The sequence below is a fragment of the Rhinoderma darwinii genome, chromosome 1, assembly GCF_050947455.1.
Source record: "Rhinoderma darwinii isolate aRhiDar2 chromosome 1, aRhiDar2.hap1, whole genome shotgun sequence".
Classification (NCBI taxonomy): Eukaryota; Metazoa; Chordata; class Amphibia; order Anura; family Rhinodermatidae; genus Rhinoderma; species Rhinoderma darwinii.
The window spans coordinates 405640550-405658844 of record NC_134687.1 but is presented as its reverse complement, the minus strand read 5'-3'; the positions used below and the strand labels follow the sequence as shown (position 1 = coordinate 405658844).

At 44.3% G+C, this 18295-nt stretch overlaps 1 protein-coding gene across 11 annotated transcripts in view; it reads right to left on the bottom strand.

Moving 5' to 3' along the window:
• The window catches only part of RNF212B (ring finger protein 212B), a 416496-nt gene that overhangs the window by 55644 nt on the left and 342557 nt on the right, over window positions 1–18295 (bottom strand). For 2 of the 11 annotated variants that reach the window (XM_075828896.1, XM_075828898.1), the window contains one exon: window positions 5032–5325. The exons of the other annotated variants lie outside the window; for them this stretch is intronic. Coding sequence is in view for 1 of the 2 variants with exons in the window: in XM_075828898.1 (XP_075685013.1) it covers window positions 5323–5325 (3 nt within the window). In the remaining variant the exon portion in view is untranslated. Of the gene's footprint in view, window positions 1–5031; window positions 5326–18295 lie in introns of those variants that run through there. 11 annotated transcript variants of the gene reach the window in all.

Below are 18295 nucleotides of genomic sequence, written 5' to 3'. Positions count from 1 at the left end.
TATAGAGACGCAAGTTCGTGCCGCTGGTTTCTGAACCAATGCTATCCATTTTACCCTGCACGCCGGAGCATTTCCGTCGGATGGAACCAAGATCGCCTTCATTGTGTCTCTACTTGCCGGCAAGGCCCTGGCATGGGCAAACCCTATCTGGGAGCGTCAGGGACCCGAGACCAAAGACTTCCAGGGGTTAGTGCGGTTATTGCGGACTGTTTTCGAGGAGCCAGGACGAGTCTTGTCGGCAGCCACTGCTATTTTTAACCTTCGCCAGGAGGACACCTCTGTGGGCGAATACACCATCCAGTTCCGGACCCTGGCAGGAGAGCTATCCTGAAACAATGAGGCCTTGGTGGCTTCCTTTTGGCATGGTCTATCGCCCGAGATCAAGGACGAACTTGCTGCTCGAGATCTGACACCTGCCTTGGACGACCTGATTCTGCTTGCCACTCGGGTGGACATAAGGCTGAGAGAGAGATCTCATGAGGTTCTTCAGGAGAGACGGCCCCCTAGACTGGCGCCTAACTTCCAGCAACCCCTCTTGCCTCCTACTGCTTTGCCCGAGGTTCCAATGCAAGTGGATCGGCTAAAATTATCCGTCCAGGAGAAACAGCGCAGGCGCACCTCTGGACTCTGTTTATATTGCGGCTACTGCATTTAATCGAGAACTCTCCTCCAAACTATTCATTCCCGTAACCATCTTTGCTGGCGAGAGGCCCCATCCGGTCTCTGCCTACCTGGACTCTGGCTCTGCAGCCAATTTCATCTGCCAAGACCTAGTGGATCTTCTTCAGTTGCCCACTGTCCTGCTGGAAAGGCTGTTGATCGTTGCCTCGGTAGATGGACTGCTTTTGCCTGACCCAGTTTTGTCTGTGACCAAGCCATTAAGACTTCTTCAAGTGGGAGCTCTTCATTCTGAGCTCCTCTCCCTGTTTGTCCTGTCCAAGGCCGTCAACCCCGTGCTGCTGGGTTTGCCTTGGCTCCGTTTTCACGCCCCAGTCCTGGATTGGAACTCTGGAGAGGTTCTCCAGTGGGGCCCCAAGTGTCTCGACCGTTGTCTGGGTCATATCCAGCCACCGCAGCCTCCTCCGCTTCAGTCATTGGCAGGGTTGCCTTCTTGTTTCTCTATGTTCTCTGATGTCTTCAATAAGAAGGAAGCTGAGACTTTGCCGCCACATCGAGCATATGATTGTCCGATCGATTTGGTTCCTGAGTCGTCCCCTTCTTGCGGTAGTGTACCCTCTCTCCTTGCCAGAGACCCAGTCTATGTCTGCCTACATTAAAGAGAGATAGAGAAAGATTGGATCCAGCGCTTGGGTAGAGGTAAAACGGAAGATATTTCCAAGTTTAATCGATGCTAGTTAAAAGTCCATAGTAGTATGGTCCTGGTGTGTGGGTAATGAGAGGGTGATCCTGTTGAAGCCTACGCGTTTCGGACGGTAACAACGTCCTTAGTCTTGGCTGTAGACTAAAGACTAAGGACGTTGTTACCGTCCGAAACGCGTAGGCTTCAACAGGATCACCCTCTCATTACCCACACACCAGGACCATACTACTATGGACTTTTAACTAGCATCGATTAAACTTGGAAATATCTTCCGTTTTACCTCTACCCAAGCGCTGGATCCAATCTTTCTCTATCTCTGCTTCTGCTACGTGTGCCGACACGAAAAGGATCCGGGCGCAGACAGCGACACTCACACTGTGTCAGGTGAGCTGGAGGATTCCTCCCCTTGTTTCTACTACATTAAAGAGAATCTGGAGGGGGCTTCATTCGTAAATCCTCATCCCCGGCCAGAGCTGGGTTTTTCTTTGTCAAGAAGAAAGATGGATCCCTCCGACCCTGCATTGACTACCGAGGCCTCAACCAGATCACTGTGAAGAACAGGTACCCACTGCCTTTGATTTCAGAACTGATTGATCGCATACGGGGGGCAAAAAAAATTTCTACACTGCACCTGCGGGGGGCCTACAATCGGATTCGTCAAGGTGAAGAGTGGAAGACTGCTTTTAATACTCGTGATGGGCACTATGAATACCTAGTTATGCCCTTCGCCCTGTGTAACGCCCCCGCGGTATTTCAAGAATTTGTCAATGACATTTTTTGTGATCTCCTTTTTGTTTGTGTTGTGGTGTATCTCGATGACATTTTGATTTTTTTTCCCCCAGATCCAGTAACTCATCAGAGTCATGTCCGCCAGGTATTGCTTCGTTTAAGAGAGCATCATCTTTATGCCAAGCTAGAGAAGTGTGTGTGTTTGAAAAAAAAAAAAAGTCTCTTCCATTCCTGGTCTATATCATCTCTGATCAGGGTCTCAAGATGGACCCCAAGAAGGTAAAGGCTGTCCTGGAGTGGCCACGCCCTCAAGGCTTAAGGGCCATACAATGCTTCCTGGGATTTGCCAACTTCTACCGGCTGTTCATTCCCAACTTTTTATCTTTGACAGCTCCCATCTCTACCCTCACTAAAAAGGACATGAATGCCAAAGTATGGACTCCGGAGGCAGAAGCCACATTTGAATCCTTAAAAAAAGCCTTCACGTCAGCCTCTATTCTTCATCATCCTGATGTATCCCTACAGTTTTCTTTAGAGGTGGACGCTTCCTCTGTTGCTGCTAGTGCACTATTGTTGCAGAGAGGTTCGAAGGGCAAGACTGTGGTATGTGGCTACTATTCCAAGATGTTTTCTTCTGCAGAGCGCAACTGCTCGATTGGGGATCGGGAGTTACTGGCCATCAAGCTGGCCCTGCAGGAGTGGAGACACCTACTGGAAGGCACAGCTCATCCTATCCTGGTCTTCATGGATCATAGTGGTTGAATCCTCGTCAAGTCAGGTGGTCGTTGTTCTTTGCTCGGTTCCAGTTCGAACTCCACTACCGACCTGCAGACAAGAATGTGAGGGCCGATGCCTTGTTGAGGTCATTTGAGACAGAAGACACTGTGGAGTCCCCAGAGAATATTATTGATCCTTCCTGCATCTTCTCTGTGAACCCTCTACAGGTTAGAGACATCCCTCCGGGAAGGACTTTTGTACGTCTGGCAGACAGAGGAAGAATCCTTCGCTGGGATCACAGTTCCAAGATGGCAGGTGCTCGTAAGACCCAGGATCTAATCGCCCGCCAGTTCTGGTGGCCCACGCTGCCCAAAGACGTCATGGACTTTGTCTCCTCATGTACGGTATGTGCAGCAAATAAAGTTGCCCAGACCAGCTGGTCTGCTCCAACCACTGCCTGTGCCCGTTGCTCCCTGGCAGCATGTTGCATTGGATCTCCCTCCCTCTGCGGGTTGCAGTGAGATCTGGGTGGTGATGGATCAATTTTCTAAGATGGCTCACTTTGTTCCCTTGACTGGTCTGCCTTCTGCTACGCGATTGGCCGAACTCTTCATTCAACACATCTTCCGTCAGCACGGCTTGCCCCTGCATATTGTCTCGGACCGAGGGGTCCAGTTCACCTCGAAGTTTTGGAGAGCACTCTGCGGTCTCCTCGGTGTAAAGTTGGACTTCTCTTCGGCCTATCATCCCCAGTCCAATGGGCACGTCGAGAGCGTTAACCAGATTATGGAGAACTATCTGTATCACTTTGTTTCCAGATGGCATGATGGCTGGGTGCAGCTGCTCCCGTGGCCAGAGTTCTCCTATAATAACCACACTAGTGAATCCACCACCTCCAGTCTGTTCTTCATAGTCTACGGCCAACATCCTTGTATACCTCTTCCTGTCTCTACTATGTCGCCGGTGCCTGCAGCTGACTCTACCTTCAGAGACTTTCTGCAGATATGGCAACATACACTATCTTCTATTCTGCTGCCGGTGGACCGCATGAAGAGAAAGGCAGATACAAGAAGACTGACTCCTCAGTTTCTTCCAGGTACTAAGGTCTGGTTGTCTTCAAAGAATATCCGGCTGAGGGTACCGTCCTGCAAATTTTCCCCTAGGTTCCTCGGACTCTTCGAAATCCTGCTACAGATTAACCCGGTGTCTTACACTTTGCGGCTGCCTTCTACCCTCAAGATTCCTAACTCCTTCCATGTCTCCTTGCTGAAGCCTGTGGTACTGAACCGCTACTCCAGGACTCCTAGTTCTACAGTGGTCCCTGGTGGCTGGTCCGGGACTTAAGGGAGATTCTGGCCACCAAGAAGGTGGGAGGAAGGATATTTTATTTAGTGGATTGGAGGGGGTTTGGTCCAGAAGGGAGGTCTTGAGAGCCAGAGGAGAACATCGATGCCCCTGTCCTCGTGAGGGAGTTTCTCTCCCGCTCTGGTCCCAAGAAGAGTAAGAGGGGGGGGGGGGAGATACTGTAACATCTATGGCCACGGCCCGTCGTTCTAACTTACCCCTCGACGGCCGTGGCCATGGACCTGTGTGTTCTCTGCTGCGTCGTCCCCCAGTGATTTGCCAGCACTCACTTCCTGGTATCTAGACTGCCTCCCGGAGGGCGCGCGCGCACGGTCTTAAAGGGCTAGTGCGAGCATAATTGCAGGAGGTCTGCAATCAAGCCCTGAATGTTACTGGACTTTAAAAGGGGCTCTGCCCTCTAGTTCTTTGCCTCAGCGTTGTTTGTTTCCCAAAGTTTGTCGTGCTAATGGTCTCCTAGTGTCTTCCAGTTTCCAAGTGTTCCCTGTATCCTGTTTCCCGTGCTATCCAGATCTACGGTCCAGTGGGTCCACAGCCCGCATCGTGACAGGAAGCTTATACTTACCCTGAACTTTTTTTATATATATATATATATATATATATATATATATATATATAGATATTCTTTAACCGTTTTTAAAACTTCTATATCCAAAGAAAAATGGGAAATACAGAAAAGAATGGTTGCGGGGAAACTTAGGAGGGAGGGCATACATAGATGTAAACTATTGGGAGAAAGAAGAGAAAAGGAAACATTTTTTTTTATTTTTTATATATAAAAAATTAATTGTAATTGTTTGGGGGGGGGGGTATTCTACATCCCTGAAGACATAGGGACCCACACCACAGCAGGTATAACTGTATTAAAGCCCCACATTCATGGGCCACAATGTGTTTGTATTCTGTCTTGATAAACAATTAAGTGGTACCAGGTACGAGAGAGCATGTCATGTTAATACTTCAACTGAGTGGTTAGATACAAAATGCGTTTTATTTCCTCCGTCTTGATGAACCAGAGTCGGAGAAAGGGAGGTTCCGGACGTCTCTACAGGGAGCACTGTTAACCAGGTGTCGTAGAATAGACCTTTTGTAGGATTTCATGGGAATGTCACTTTGGTGAAGTAGGAGGAATGCTGGTGTGAATGATACGGAATAGTTTTTTTTTTAACACACACATCCTGTTTCTGTTTACATCACTGTGCGGGACAATATTGTGGAGAAAATATTACTATTAATAGACTTCAAAATTATAAGGATGTAATTATGTAGACTTATGTGGAAGGTGTTTTATTTTAGTGACTTCACACTGAGTATTTTACCGAGTTTTTTGACGCGGAAACCGCGTCGCAAAACTCTGTAAAAACGGCCCTAAAATGCCTCCCATTGATTTCAATGGGAGGCGTCGGCGTTTTTTTCCCGCGAGCAGCAAAACTGCCTCGCGGGAAAAAGAAGCGACATGCCCTATCTTCGGGCGTTTCCACCTCTGACCTCCCATTGACTTCAATGGGAGGCAGAGAAAGCGTATTTTGCGGTGTTTTATGCCCGCGGCGCTCAATGGCCGCGGACGAAAAACGGCGCGAAAGTCGGCGCGAAAATCGGCGTGCAGGGAGAGGAAAATCTGCCTCAAACCTCCAAACTGAATTTTGAGGCAGATATTCCTCCTGCAAAATACTCCGTGTGAACATAGCCTTTACAGCCACAGGAAAATATTTACATGGCTTCCTACTCTAAAATAACTAATTAGTCTTTGCTCACATCTGCAGTCTGTGGCCCCATCAGGGGTGTCTGTTCCTTCTGGTGGCAAGAAGAATGCAGCATGCAGCACTAATATAGCCATCAAAATGACAGAAAACGAAATGGAACCCCTTCTAAAATTCAATGGGGTCAGTCATACAGAAGTCAAAATGTAAGTGTTGACATGTTAGTACCTTCTTTTTTTCTCAACTAAAAAATATCCTGTCTGGTTGTACCAGCAGTATTGTTGAGATAGCTGACCATACCCATAAGATAAAAGTTGGGCTTAACCTGATGACTTATGTGTATGGATACCTCCCCACACTCTTAATGGCAGATGTTTGGGGGGGGGGGGGAGGGAGAAGGATCGGGCCCAATCCTGTGTTTCCATTTGAGATTAGCTGCTGCCACAGGGATCTCGCAGTGGCTTTTTCCCTTCTCCCCATTGAAATTAATATGCACGCTTGGTAGAGCATGCATGTTTATGTTGGAGTCAGGTGAAATAGTTGTCGGCTAAATGAGCATTCGGCCAACAGCTATCTCATATGTATTACCAGCTTATAGTATGGCCAACTGTATCACCTGAGGTGACAAATGGTGCACCCCTATCCTTAGTATGCCATTATAAGATTTACCACTTAAATGGAATGTGTCATCAAGTTTTTATGTTAAACATATTTTGAAAAAAATTTTTGCTCTTTTTTTATTTTTATTTGAGTAGATTATATAATTATAAAATTATCTTAAAATGTTGCAGTTTTCAGTAGGCCGCTGAGCCATATAATAGACTGACACTTCCTATTCTGTAGAGATCACTTCTCAGCAGTCATCTCATTATCACAGGCAGGATGACAATGAAAGGTAACACCTCTAGATAGATAACATAGGATCCACCATTGACAATAGCTGATGGGCACAGCTCCTCTCCTATCCCTTCCTGCACAATGACCTCTGCACAGGTCACAGAACATACCTAGAAACTCTCCCATAGAAGTCAATGGGTCCACTCCTGTTCACATGTCCCTATGATGCAAGTGGCTGCTGTAAATCATATCTCTAAATGCTGTTAACAGCAGCTGAGGCGAGAAAGCTGCATAATCATAAACATAAAATATAACAAAAAAAATCTACAATTCGAAAAAAAGACTTTCACTATCTGGTTTAAATTAGTAAAACAAAATTTATAGGTGATACATTCCCTTTAAAGGCTATGTACACCTTTGAAAACAATTTTTATCGAGCGGTTATGTGATCGATAACAGGTGGATCCTGCATGTCAGAGACACAGAGGCAGGGCCACACTGTCCATGGCCTGCTGCCACTCTGAGGGGGCGGTAGCCCCGCTGAGATCAGCCGCATCCTCCTGCAATATAATTGTACCTGCGTCTATATACAATTACATGCATAAGCGCTGAATGGCGAGGCACGGAACATGCCCTGCTATTCAGCGCTTGTCAATGACGTAAGCGGCGCGATATATATTTATTGCGCCGCTTGCATCGTTGATTGACGGGGCAAGGCAGCCTGCCAATCGGCGCCTTTCAACAACGCAACGTTGAAAGCCGCTGCATGGCCGGGCAGAATGACTTGCCCTGCCACTCTGCACCTTTGTTCAGCCCCAGCAAACCTGCTCAGAAGAGAGCAGGCCTGCGTTGCAAGAGGACGGCACGGGAAAGGGTTTAGGGGTGTGTGTAAAGTTTTTTTTTTCTTCCTGTTTGCGGGGCTATATGTGGAGCACTACCTACAGGGGGCTGTATGTGGGAGCTATATGTGGAGCACTACCTACACGGGTGGGGCCTATATGTGGAGCACTATTTAAAGGTGTGGGTCACTATCTACAGGGGGCTATATGTGGGGCGCTGTCTACAGAGTTCTGTATGTGAGGCACTATCTACAGGGGCTACTATCTACCCACAGGGGGTGGGGGCTATATGTGGAGAACTACCTACAGGGGTGGGGGCTATATGTGGAACACTACCTACAGGGGGGCTCTATGTGGGGGCACTACCTACAGGGGTGGGGGTTATATGTGGGGCACGGTCTACAGGGGGCACTGTGTGTGTGTGTGTGTGAGACACCGTGTATGGTGCTATTCTAATCAGGGACACAGCGTATGGTGCTATTAGAATTAATTAGAGGTGCAGTGTATGGCGCTTATATATTTAGGGGCATTGTGTGTGGCACCATGAGAATTTAATCTTCGTTTACAGGTGCAGAAATGTTTTAAAAGTGACAAGCTGAAGACATCTGAGCGGAAAACTGCAGAAATGGGCCATGGCTGGGGGAAGTCCTCATAGAGGTCTGGACCGGATGGAGACGTCACTTAATGTAAATGTTTATTCTGCCTCTAATCAGTGCTGTAGTCATTGTATGATCTGCTGCGAGATGAGTTGTATGATTATTATTATTTTTGTGAGGCTGCTAGTGATGTAGAACAGCCAGGGTGATGTTAATCAAGATCTGGAGGGCACCATTACAACTTTCGCCTCAAGAAGCAGAAAAGCTAGAATTGGCCCTGCATGGAGGACCTGCTGTCACTGAACCTCTCAGTCCTGCTGACCTGATGGATTGGGGTCTCAGCGCAAGATACAGCATCTCTGTTTCAGATACAGTTGCATTGTATCCTGGATAAAGTAAAAATAAAAGTTTCCTTAATCCGCATAGGTAATGTAAATTTTTCTTAGTTTTAACCACTAGAGGTCGCTGTTCAACTGTGTAATGTTTTACTGCGTTTAGCAGTGTCCAGAGGTTTCCATCACCTTGAACGTATACCTCTGACCGATGCTATTCAGTGGATATCTCAGTATGAAACACAAAACACCAAATGGGTATGTATATGAGGCAAAGAAAATACCATGAAATAACTATATAAGTAATAAAGTTTGTTACTTATATAGTTATTTCATGGTATTTTCTTTGCCTCATATACATACCCATTTGGTGTTTTGTGTTTCATATTGTGGTTTTCAGGGTATGTGCCAATATTCATGCAGTGCAGTTATACACAATTCAGTGGATATCTGTCATATGCAGGTTTCCATGTTAAAAAAAACATAGGTTTTTAAAAATGGATACCTATGTATGGAATAGCGCAGTCTGCTGTGCTATTCCATACAGCAAAAAAAAGGTTTCTCAAATGTATACCGGCCCGACGGAGGCCAAAAAGGCAAGTGGCTAGGTTTGACGTATACGCTGGGAGCTTTCCTGACGCATATAGCAACCGGATATTGCACGCGTGGTGTGAAGAGCCCCTGGGCTGAGTTCTCACATCACGGATTTGTTGCAGATTTTCATTGCGACGTGTGAATCCAGCCTTCGTGTAATATCAAAACGTTTTAGGGATTATTTACGAATACTGGGCCAATGTCCAGCGGTACCTCCAGTATGTGATTTTAATACAGTATGCACCTTATTCCTCAACATAGCACCTGTTCCTGGAATAAGGCGCTGCTGCAGCACATTTACTTATCTTTCTCGCTTTTTTGCAAATCGGTTTCACAACGTGCCACTTTTAGGCTGCGTCCCTTTTTTTGACACTTTGCAAGTGTTAGAAAAGCATATAGTCTGAACACCTTTCTTTTCTATGTAATTGTGCCAGAAAACTAGGAAAATTGCAGCATCCCCTGCCTGTTCCTTCTCCTTATAAAGTTAAATGATAACCAAATGCCAACACTATTTAGTTCTTGTAGTATACAGATTTATACAGATAGCATTATGTTCCTCCTAATGGTGTATAAGTGGTTGCAATGTGGTAAAGTAGGAATAAAAATATGTAAAAGTGAAAAATAAAGAAAATGTGGATAAAAATAAACTTAGAGGCTCTGTCACCAGATTTTGCAACCCCTATCTGCTACTGCAGCAGATCGGCGCTGCAATGTAGATTACAGTAACGTTTTTATTTTTAAAAAACGAACATTTTTGGCCAAGTTATGACCATTTTTGTATTTATGCAAATGAGGCTTGCAAAAGTCCAACTGGGCGTGTTTAACCCCTTAGTGACCAGCCCATTTTAGGCCTTAATGACCAAGCTATTTTATTCGTTTTTCTATAGTCGCATTCAAAGAGCTATAACGTTTTTATTTTTTCGTCTACATAGCTGTATGAGGACTTGTTTTTTGCGGGATTAGTTGTGCTTTTTAATAGCACCATTTTTGGGTACATATAATTTTTATATTAACTTTTATTAACCTTTTTGGGGGGGATTATAAAAAAAAACTGAAATTCCGCCATTGTTCTATGCGTTTTTAAATTGACGCCGTTCACTGTGCGACGTAAATAACATGTTACCTTTATTCTATGGGTCGGTACGATTACGGCGATACCACATATGTAGAGGTTTTTTATGTTTTACGACTTTTGCACAATAAAAACACACTTGAACTAAAATTATTTGCTTTTGCATCGTCTCTTTCCAAGAGCCGTAATTTTTTTATTTTTCCATCAATGTAGTGATTTTTTGGGCTTGTTTTCTGCGGGACAAGACGTAGTTTTGAATGGTACTGTTTTGGGGTGCATGGGACTTATTGATTCATTTTTATTATGACTTTTTGGGGGGGCAATGGAAAAAAATTGCAATTTCGCCATGGTTTTTTGCGTTTTTTTTTACGGTGTTCACTTTGCGGTTTAAATTACATATTAACTTTATTAATGGAGTCATTACGGTCGCGGCGATACCACATATGTGTACGTTTTTTTTTTTTTACACTTTTACTAAATAAAACCACTTTTTATGGGAAAAAATGGTTTTATTTATTTTTTTACTGTACTTTTTATTAATAATCTTTATTTCACTTTGAGGACTTATTTTATTAGTCCCACTAGGGGACTTTACTGTGCGATATTCCGATCGCTGCTATAATGCTCTGGTATACTTCGTATACCAGAGCATTATTGCCTGTCAGTGTAAATCTGACAGGCAATCTGTTAGGATGTGCCTCCGGCGCGTCCTAACAGGAATATGTCCAGGGCAGACCTGGGGGCTTTTATCAAGCCCCCGGCTGCCATGACACCCCATCGGAGACCCGCGATTGCATTCGCGGGCCGCCGATGGGTGACAGAGGGAGCTCACTCCCTCTGTAAACAAAGTTAAATGCCGCGGTCGCTATTGACGGCGGCATTTAACAGGTTAAACAGCCGCGATCTAAGTAAACTTCGATCGCGGGCGTTGGAGCAGGAGCTCAGCTGTCATCAGACAGCAGAGCCCCGGCTCCAGCCTGCACGGGAGACCCGTGCAGGACTTAGACTAGGCTGACGTGAAAAGGCGTCAGCCTAGCCTAAAGCCCATTAGTGACCGACGTAAAAAGGCGTATTAGTGGTCACTAAGGGGTTAAAGTAAAAGTCCAACTGGGCGTGTATTATGTGTGTTACATCTGGGCGTGTTTACTTCTTTTACTAGCTGGGCGTTCTGACGAGAAGTATCATCCACTTCTCTTCAGAACGCCCAGCTTCTGGCAGTGCAGACACACAGCGTGTTCTCGAGAGATCACGCTGTGTCGTCACTCACTTCCTGCCCCAGGTCCTGCATCATGTCGGACGAGCGAGGACACATCGGCACCAGAGGCTACAGTTGATTCTGCAGCAGCATCGGCGTTTGCAGGTAAGTCGATGTAGCTACTTACCTGCAAACGCTGATGCTGCTGCAGAATCAACTGTAGCCTCTGGTGCCGATGTGGCCGACACGATGCAGGACCTGGGGCAGGAAGTGAGTGACGTCACAGCGTGATCTCTCGAGAACACGCTGTGTGTCTGCACTGCCAGAAGCTGGGCGTTCTGAAGAGAAGTGGATGATACTTCTCGTCAGAACGCCCAGCTAGTAAAAGAAGTAAACACGCCCAGATGTAACACACATAATACACGCCCAGTTGTACTTTTACTGTAAACACGCCCAGTTGTACTTTTGCAAGCCTCATTTGCATAAATACAAAAATGGTCATAACTTGGCCAAAAATGCTCGTTTTTAAAAAATAAAAACGTTACTGTTATCTACATTGCAGCGCCGATCTTCTGCAATAGCAGATAGGGGTTGCAAAATCTGGTGACAGAGCCTCTTTAACATGTTTATTGTTTAAGAATAAACACCCCCCTTCTTTTTTTTTTTTTCCTCCCCCTCTCTTCCCTTTTCCCTTAGTCGGTCTCAGAACAAACTCACTACTATTTGGCCCCTAACATGGCTCCCCCAACCCTGAAGATCATATCTCACAATGTCCAGGGTTTTAACTCCCCAAACAAACGTTCAAAGTCCTTCCACTTCTACAAAACTTGTCATGCCGACATTATTTGCCTCCAGGAAACTAGGTTTTCCACCACCACTCGTCCAAAATAGTTAAGTTTACATTTTCCAATCTTCCATGGTGCTTATGCCCATGAAAAGAGACGAGGAGTGACCATCCCGTTTCGGAAAAATCTTCCTTTTGTCTGTGCCAAGGAAATTATTGACCCTACAGGTCGCTATGTGATATTGGTGGGAACGCTGTATGATGTCAATGTGACTCTTGTAGGTTACTATGCCCCCAATGACTACCAAATAAAAAAAATGTCACATTTATTTAAAATCCTTCACACCCATCAACTTTTACTGGTCATGGATGACTCAATCGTAATAATCAGTCCCTCCTTAGACAAAACCCCTATTCCAAGTGCATCTACACCTCAAACTCCATCCTATGATTTCGGTGACCTGTTACACCTCCACGACCTCCATGATATATGGCGTGAACTTAACCCCTCAATGAAAGATTTCACCTTCTACTCCTGCCCACACTCCTCCTTTAGCCGCATTGACCACATCTTCACCTCCCAAAGATCCCTGCTACTCTGTTCTCGAGCTAAAATTTTAAGCACACGCTGGTCGGTTCATAATCTCGTGGAGGTCTCCCTAACATCTTTAGTCCCGCGGTGGCTCTCTTTTAATTGGTGCCTCAACGACTCCCTTCTGTCCTCTACCTTTACACAAGTCCAAGATGCTGTGAAAGAATATTTTGAGCTCAATGTAGAAACCACATCTTCATCCATTATATTGTGGGAGGCTCATAAGGCTACATTGCGGGTTGCCCTTATCCGCTTAGGTTCCATTAAAAAGAAAAGTGGGAAATGGAAAATTACAGGGTTATATAGAATCTTGGAACAACGAGAAGGTGCATGGAAGCAGAACCCCTCACATGCTAACAAAATTAATGGAAGCAACTAAATTAGAACTGAACCTTCTCTTAACAGAGCAAGTTGAGATAAAACTCAGATGGTATAAACAACGTTATACTCTCAAAGTAACAAACCAGGTAAGTTCCTGGCGCATCAACTGAGGGTTCCGGTTTTGCAAAGAGAGCCCATTAAGTTGAGAACTTCCGCGGGTACTATAACTGCTGACTCTAGCAAAGTTACATCTTTATTTCAGAACTTCCTCTCCACACTGTATTTCTCCCCTCCCACATTTGATCCCTTGAGGGCAGAACGCCAATTCGCAAACCTGACCTTTCCGGAGATCTCGCCCTCCAAACTTGCCTTGGAGGCTGAGATCACGGAAACAGAGATTTAGGAGGCCATCAAGGATTTAAATCTTTCCAAATCCTCCAGCCCAGATGGTTTTCCCCCTGCTGCATTATAAAAAAACTTTCCCCATTATTAATCCCACACTCAGCCCAACTCTTTAACGCCCTTAGATCAGGAGCCGCACCTCTTCCAACCACGCCTACAGCCCATATTGTGACGATACCCAAACCCCAAAAAGACACACTCTCCTTTTTGCCAACTACAGAACGATATCTTTGTTGAATACCAACATTAAACTCCTGGCCAAAGTATTGGTGACTCTGATCAACAGCTTCCTCGACACGATCGTCCATGGGGACCAGGCTGGCTTTGTCCCGGGCAGACAGACTAGTGACTGCACCAGACGAGTTATATCCTTAATTCATATAGCACGTAAAAGAAACATAGATTCAATGCTTCTCTCACTAGATATTGAAAAGGCATTTGATACGGTCCCCTGGTCCTACATGGACTTAGGGAAGTGGGGCTTCCAACTTTATGTCCTAGGTGCGTGCCCTCTATACTACCCCGATAGCCAAGGTTTGCTATGCAGTTTATCAGTCCACTCCTTTTAACATCGAGTGTGGCACGAGACAGGGGTGCCCTCCCTCTCCTATTTTATTTATCTTGGCAAGTGAGCCCCTGGCCATGATGATCCGCCAAAATCCGAACATTAAGGGACTGGAACTGGCAGGCCTGCACCACAAACTATCCCTCTTTGCTGATGACATGCTGATATTACTTTGTCACCCCATCGTCTCCCTCCCCAACCTAATGACCACCCTCTCCGATTTTTGCCTCAATATCTGGGCTCACCATAAATCCCACAAAATCTGTGGCTCTAAATATTAACTTCTCCCCCGAGGTTTTACACTCGCCACATTCACTTCTCCTTTAAATGGGCTAAACAGTCGTTGGAGTATATGGGAATTCACCTCACCCCATCTTTAGACCAATTATACTCTGCTAATTATCCCCCCTCCTCTGCTTCTTAAATTCCTCACTACAGTCATGGAAATCAATGCTGGCGTATGAATGTGGTTAAAATTACATTCCTCCCCAAACTTTTATACCTGTTCCAAACTCTACCAATAAAAGTTCTACCACACATACTATGTCTCCTCCAAAATCGCATCTTTTCTTTTGTCTGGCATGGCACACGCCCCAGAATATCCAGGTCCACCCTATTCTCATCGAAACATGACAAAGGCCTTAGTGTTCCAAATACGATCAGGTGGCTATGATGGCACCCTTGACCAAACTACATACAACTACAAATATGCCTCTTTGGGTGTACCTGGATATTCCTGAGATATTGCCCATCCCTATCCAATCCTTGTCATAAATACCCCCCCCCCCTCTATGTCCTAACCACCTGACCCTCACTCTCATACATTTTATATCAGTATGGGATAATATTAAAAATTCTAGCAGACTGATCTCTCCACATTTGCCCCTCATCTCCCTTTGGCATAATCCCCTTATATCCCCAGGCGCAGACAATTATCAAGCCTTTAAATGATGGTGGTCTCAGGATTTTTTTCAAGGGTACATCATCTTCACACCCACCCATTCACGGATTCTCTCGTTCTGTGATCTTCAAGATTCTAAACAAATCCCCAGTAACGAGTTATTCCGTTAACTACAACTCAAGACTGGGTGTCATCGCTCCTCAGCAACAAAACTGAAACCTACTCATACTCTCCGTTCGAGAGAATCTGCGAAACATGTGCAACGTCATTCGTACTATACAAATGGCTCATCAATAACCCCACCCCTTCTACTTATTCATATGTTGACAAATGGCAATGGGATCTGGGTACAATGATTGAAACAGCGGATTGGCGAGATAGCTGAAGAACAGTCTCACACTTCTTCATCAACACAACAATTATGGAATCGGCATATAAGGTTGTGATGCGGTGGTCCCTAGCTGGATCGCACACGCATTTCCTACCTATCCTGTCACCTGTTTACGTGGTTGCCCCTCACCCGGTGACATGTACCACATATGGTGGTCTTGCTCCAAGCTCACCAGATTCCGGAGCCGAGTATTATGTTTCATCCAGAGCCTATTTTGTATAATCCTTCGTAAAGATCCCAAATTTGCACTTCTTCATCTCAAACCTCCTGAGCTCACACACCCACAATTCCAGATATCCTCCTAGCAGCTAAAATTACCGTAGCCCATTCTTGGAAAAAAAGTTCCGTCACATTCGATGGAGTCAAATCCAGAATGAATCAAATGTTTATTAACGAGAAGTTCACCAGCATTTTACTTGATAGAAATGCGAAGTTTGAGAAACTTTGGCGCCCCTGGACAAACTACGCTTACCCTCACCTACGTACCACTCTAATCACCGAGTTGTAATTTTCCTAGCTCTCAGACAGACTCGCACACATACCCTTCCCCTTTGCCCCTCACCCACTTTTTTTTCCTCTCTCCCATTGCTTAATGTTGTAACTTGCCAACATCGGATATTGACCGAGACTCTGCTCTGTGATACCTGTTTGTGGTTCTTTGTATCATACAATGCTCATTTTTTTTCTTGTTATTATGTACTAAATTAATGCATACAGCATTTGTTTGTACTTGTTTCTTTTCTCATTACAGAATTTTAATTAAAAAAATCTCTTGAAGAAAATTATATATACAGTATGAATCTCATACCCCCTGGCAGGAAAGCACTTCAGTTGCCAAGTACCTATCTGATATGTTCTTGCTACTAATGGCTCTAACTCAGGTTAGGTCGCAGCTATAGTCCTTCAGTCAACTAAAACCATACAGTGATGGGAAGAGGGTCACAGCTTCTCCTACTCTCCCTGCACGCTGCAAGCATCCACCCGGGCCCCCTCTCCTCCTGCACACCTGCTGAAGTGGGAGCTGCAAATATATGCAGCTCCCACTTCAACCTGCTCTAACTCAGACTGGGTCTCCGCTAGAACTGCAATCCAGGGCTTGTTTGAAAGCTAAGAATCTTAGCAGCTCTAGGAGCTAGAGCAGGTTTAAGTGTGAGCTGCTTCTAACAGCACTAACTCAGACACGGTCTGAGTCCTGTCCCTGTATCGCTGCATATAACCCCATGGGGAGGGGTAATATGAACTTTTCTTTGTGTTCTCACCCCACTTGTCAATCAGAAAGCGTATTTAAGGTACCTTTTACACGGCTCGACGTGGGCCATGTAAACTAGCGCTGATCAACGTGACCGCTCGTTGATCGGCGCTCGTTTGCTCCTTTTACAAGGAGCTAATATGGGGACGATTGCTCGTTACGGCGATCGCTCGTCCTCATACATTTCTATAATTTTGGCAGCGATAATATTTATGGGCCCGTAATTACAGGCATTTTTACGTTGGTGTGCATGGGGCCATAAAGTTTGTATAGGGGGATGGAAAATTATATACCTATATAATCCTTAATTTAATTTGCATGCAAAAATTGTTTGGTGCATTCCTGTGGTTTTGGCGTTTCTTTAACATGCACCAGTGAACCTAGCCATATGTGGTATGTATGAACAAACATCTTACATTTTTTTTCCAGAGTACATTTTGATTCAATAAGTATGAATTTTAGTCACAAAGTTGAATTTTCATATACTTTTTGCTTGTAATCAATGTTTTATGCAAAGTTGCGAATGTGGTTGTGTTTATAAATTATTATGTTGTATTTTAATACATGGTATGCTGTGCGCTGTCAAAAATTTTTGTTTTTGATAGCATAGTAGCTGTTTACCTTGTGCAGTATATACTTTTAAGACATTTGTGGATGATAGCCAAATATTGCAGGGCTCTGTTTCAGCGTTTTTGAATGCACAATCTCTTGTTGATGTAGACGTATGTGGTATATATTAACTTTGCACACCGTGGTCTATTATTTTTACATTGTTTGCAGGTTATAATGCGGTTTTGTTTTTTTCTTTAAATAATTCCGGTTTCTCATAAAAGTTACGTTTAGGTGGAGATGGCTGTCAACAGCACCTTTAAGACAATTCCAATAGGTAATTCCTTTATTTTATAGGTTTTGAAACTAGATTTTTGATCTCTTCAATTCTGGTGAATTCTACGTGTATGTAGACATAGTTGTAAATGGTATGAATAAACTCTGCACATATTGAACTTTAAATTGTAGGTTGCGTGGTGTATCTAATTTTCTGCCTGGGTCACACTTTTAGCCACAAATATCAAATTGTATGCATTTTTTATGAAAAACAGGAATTTGACACAAATTTTCATGACATTGTCTGTATGCATAAAGTGCTGAGTGGCATTTTGACAATGTGCTAGGTGTCTACTTTAAAAAAAAACAAAAAAAAAAAACATACTAAACCCTTATACTTGTATATTTTAGCATTTACGTTTTATTTATTTGTACATGTCCAAAATTGTCCTGGCTACCATAGGTGCAAAAAACCCTGACATTGTTGGGTTAAAAAATAAATAAAATAAACTCCAACTTGTTTCTAAAAAAACTAGACCTTAGACAGCTATGTTGATTCAAAATTAAAAAGTTATGCCAGCCAGAATGCAGAGGAGACGGTTTTTTCAAATTTAAATGTGGCTATTAGGGGGTTAAGGCTGTGTTCACATTACGTTTACAACCCCTGTTCATATGCCATATTAGGGCGTATGGAGAGGGGTTCTGCAGCTATGGAGCAAAATTTATTGTTTTTTTACACTGTTCACTGTGTGAGTCAAATAATGCTATATTGTAATAGTTTCGGACTTTTACGGATGCAGCGATACCAATTTTTTTATTTTTACATTGTGCTTGGGGAAAAATTGGAAATTTTTTTTTTTTTTAACGTTACATTTTTTTTACACACCTGAAAATGTATTTAACTTTTTTTTTTACACACATTTTATTAGTTCCCCTAGGGGACTTTAACCAGCGATCATTAGATCGCTGGT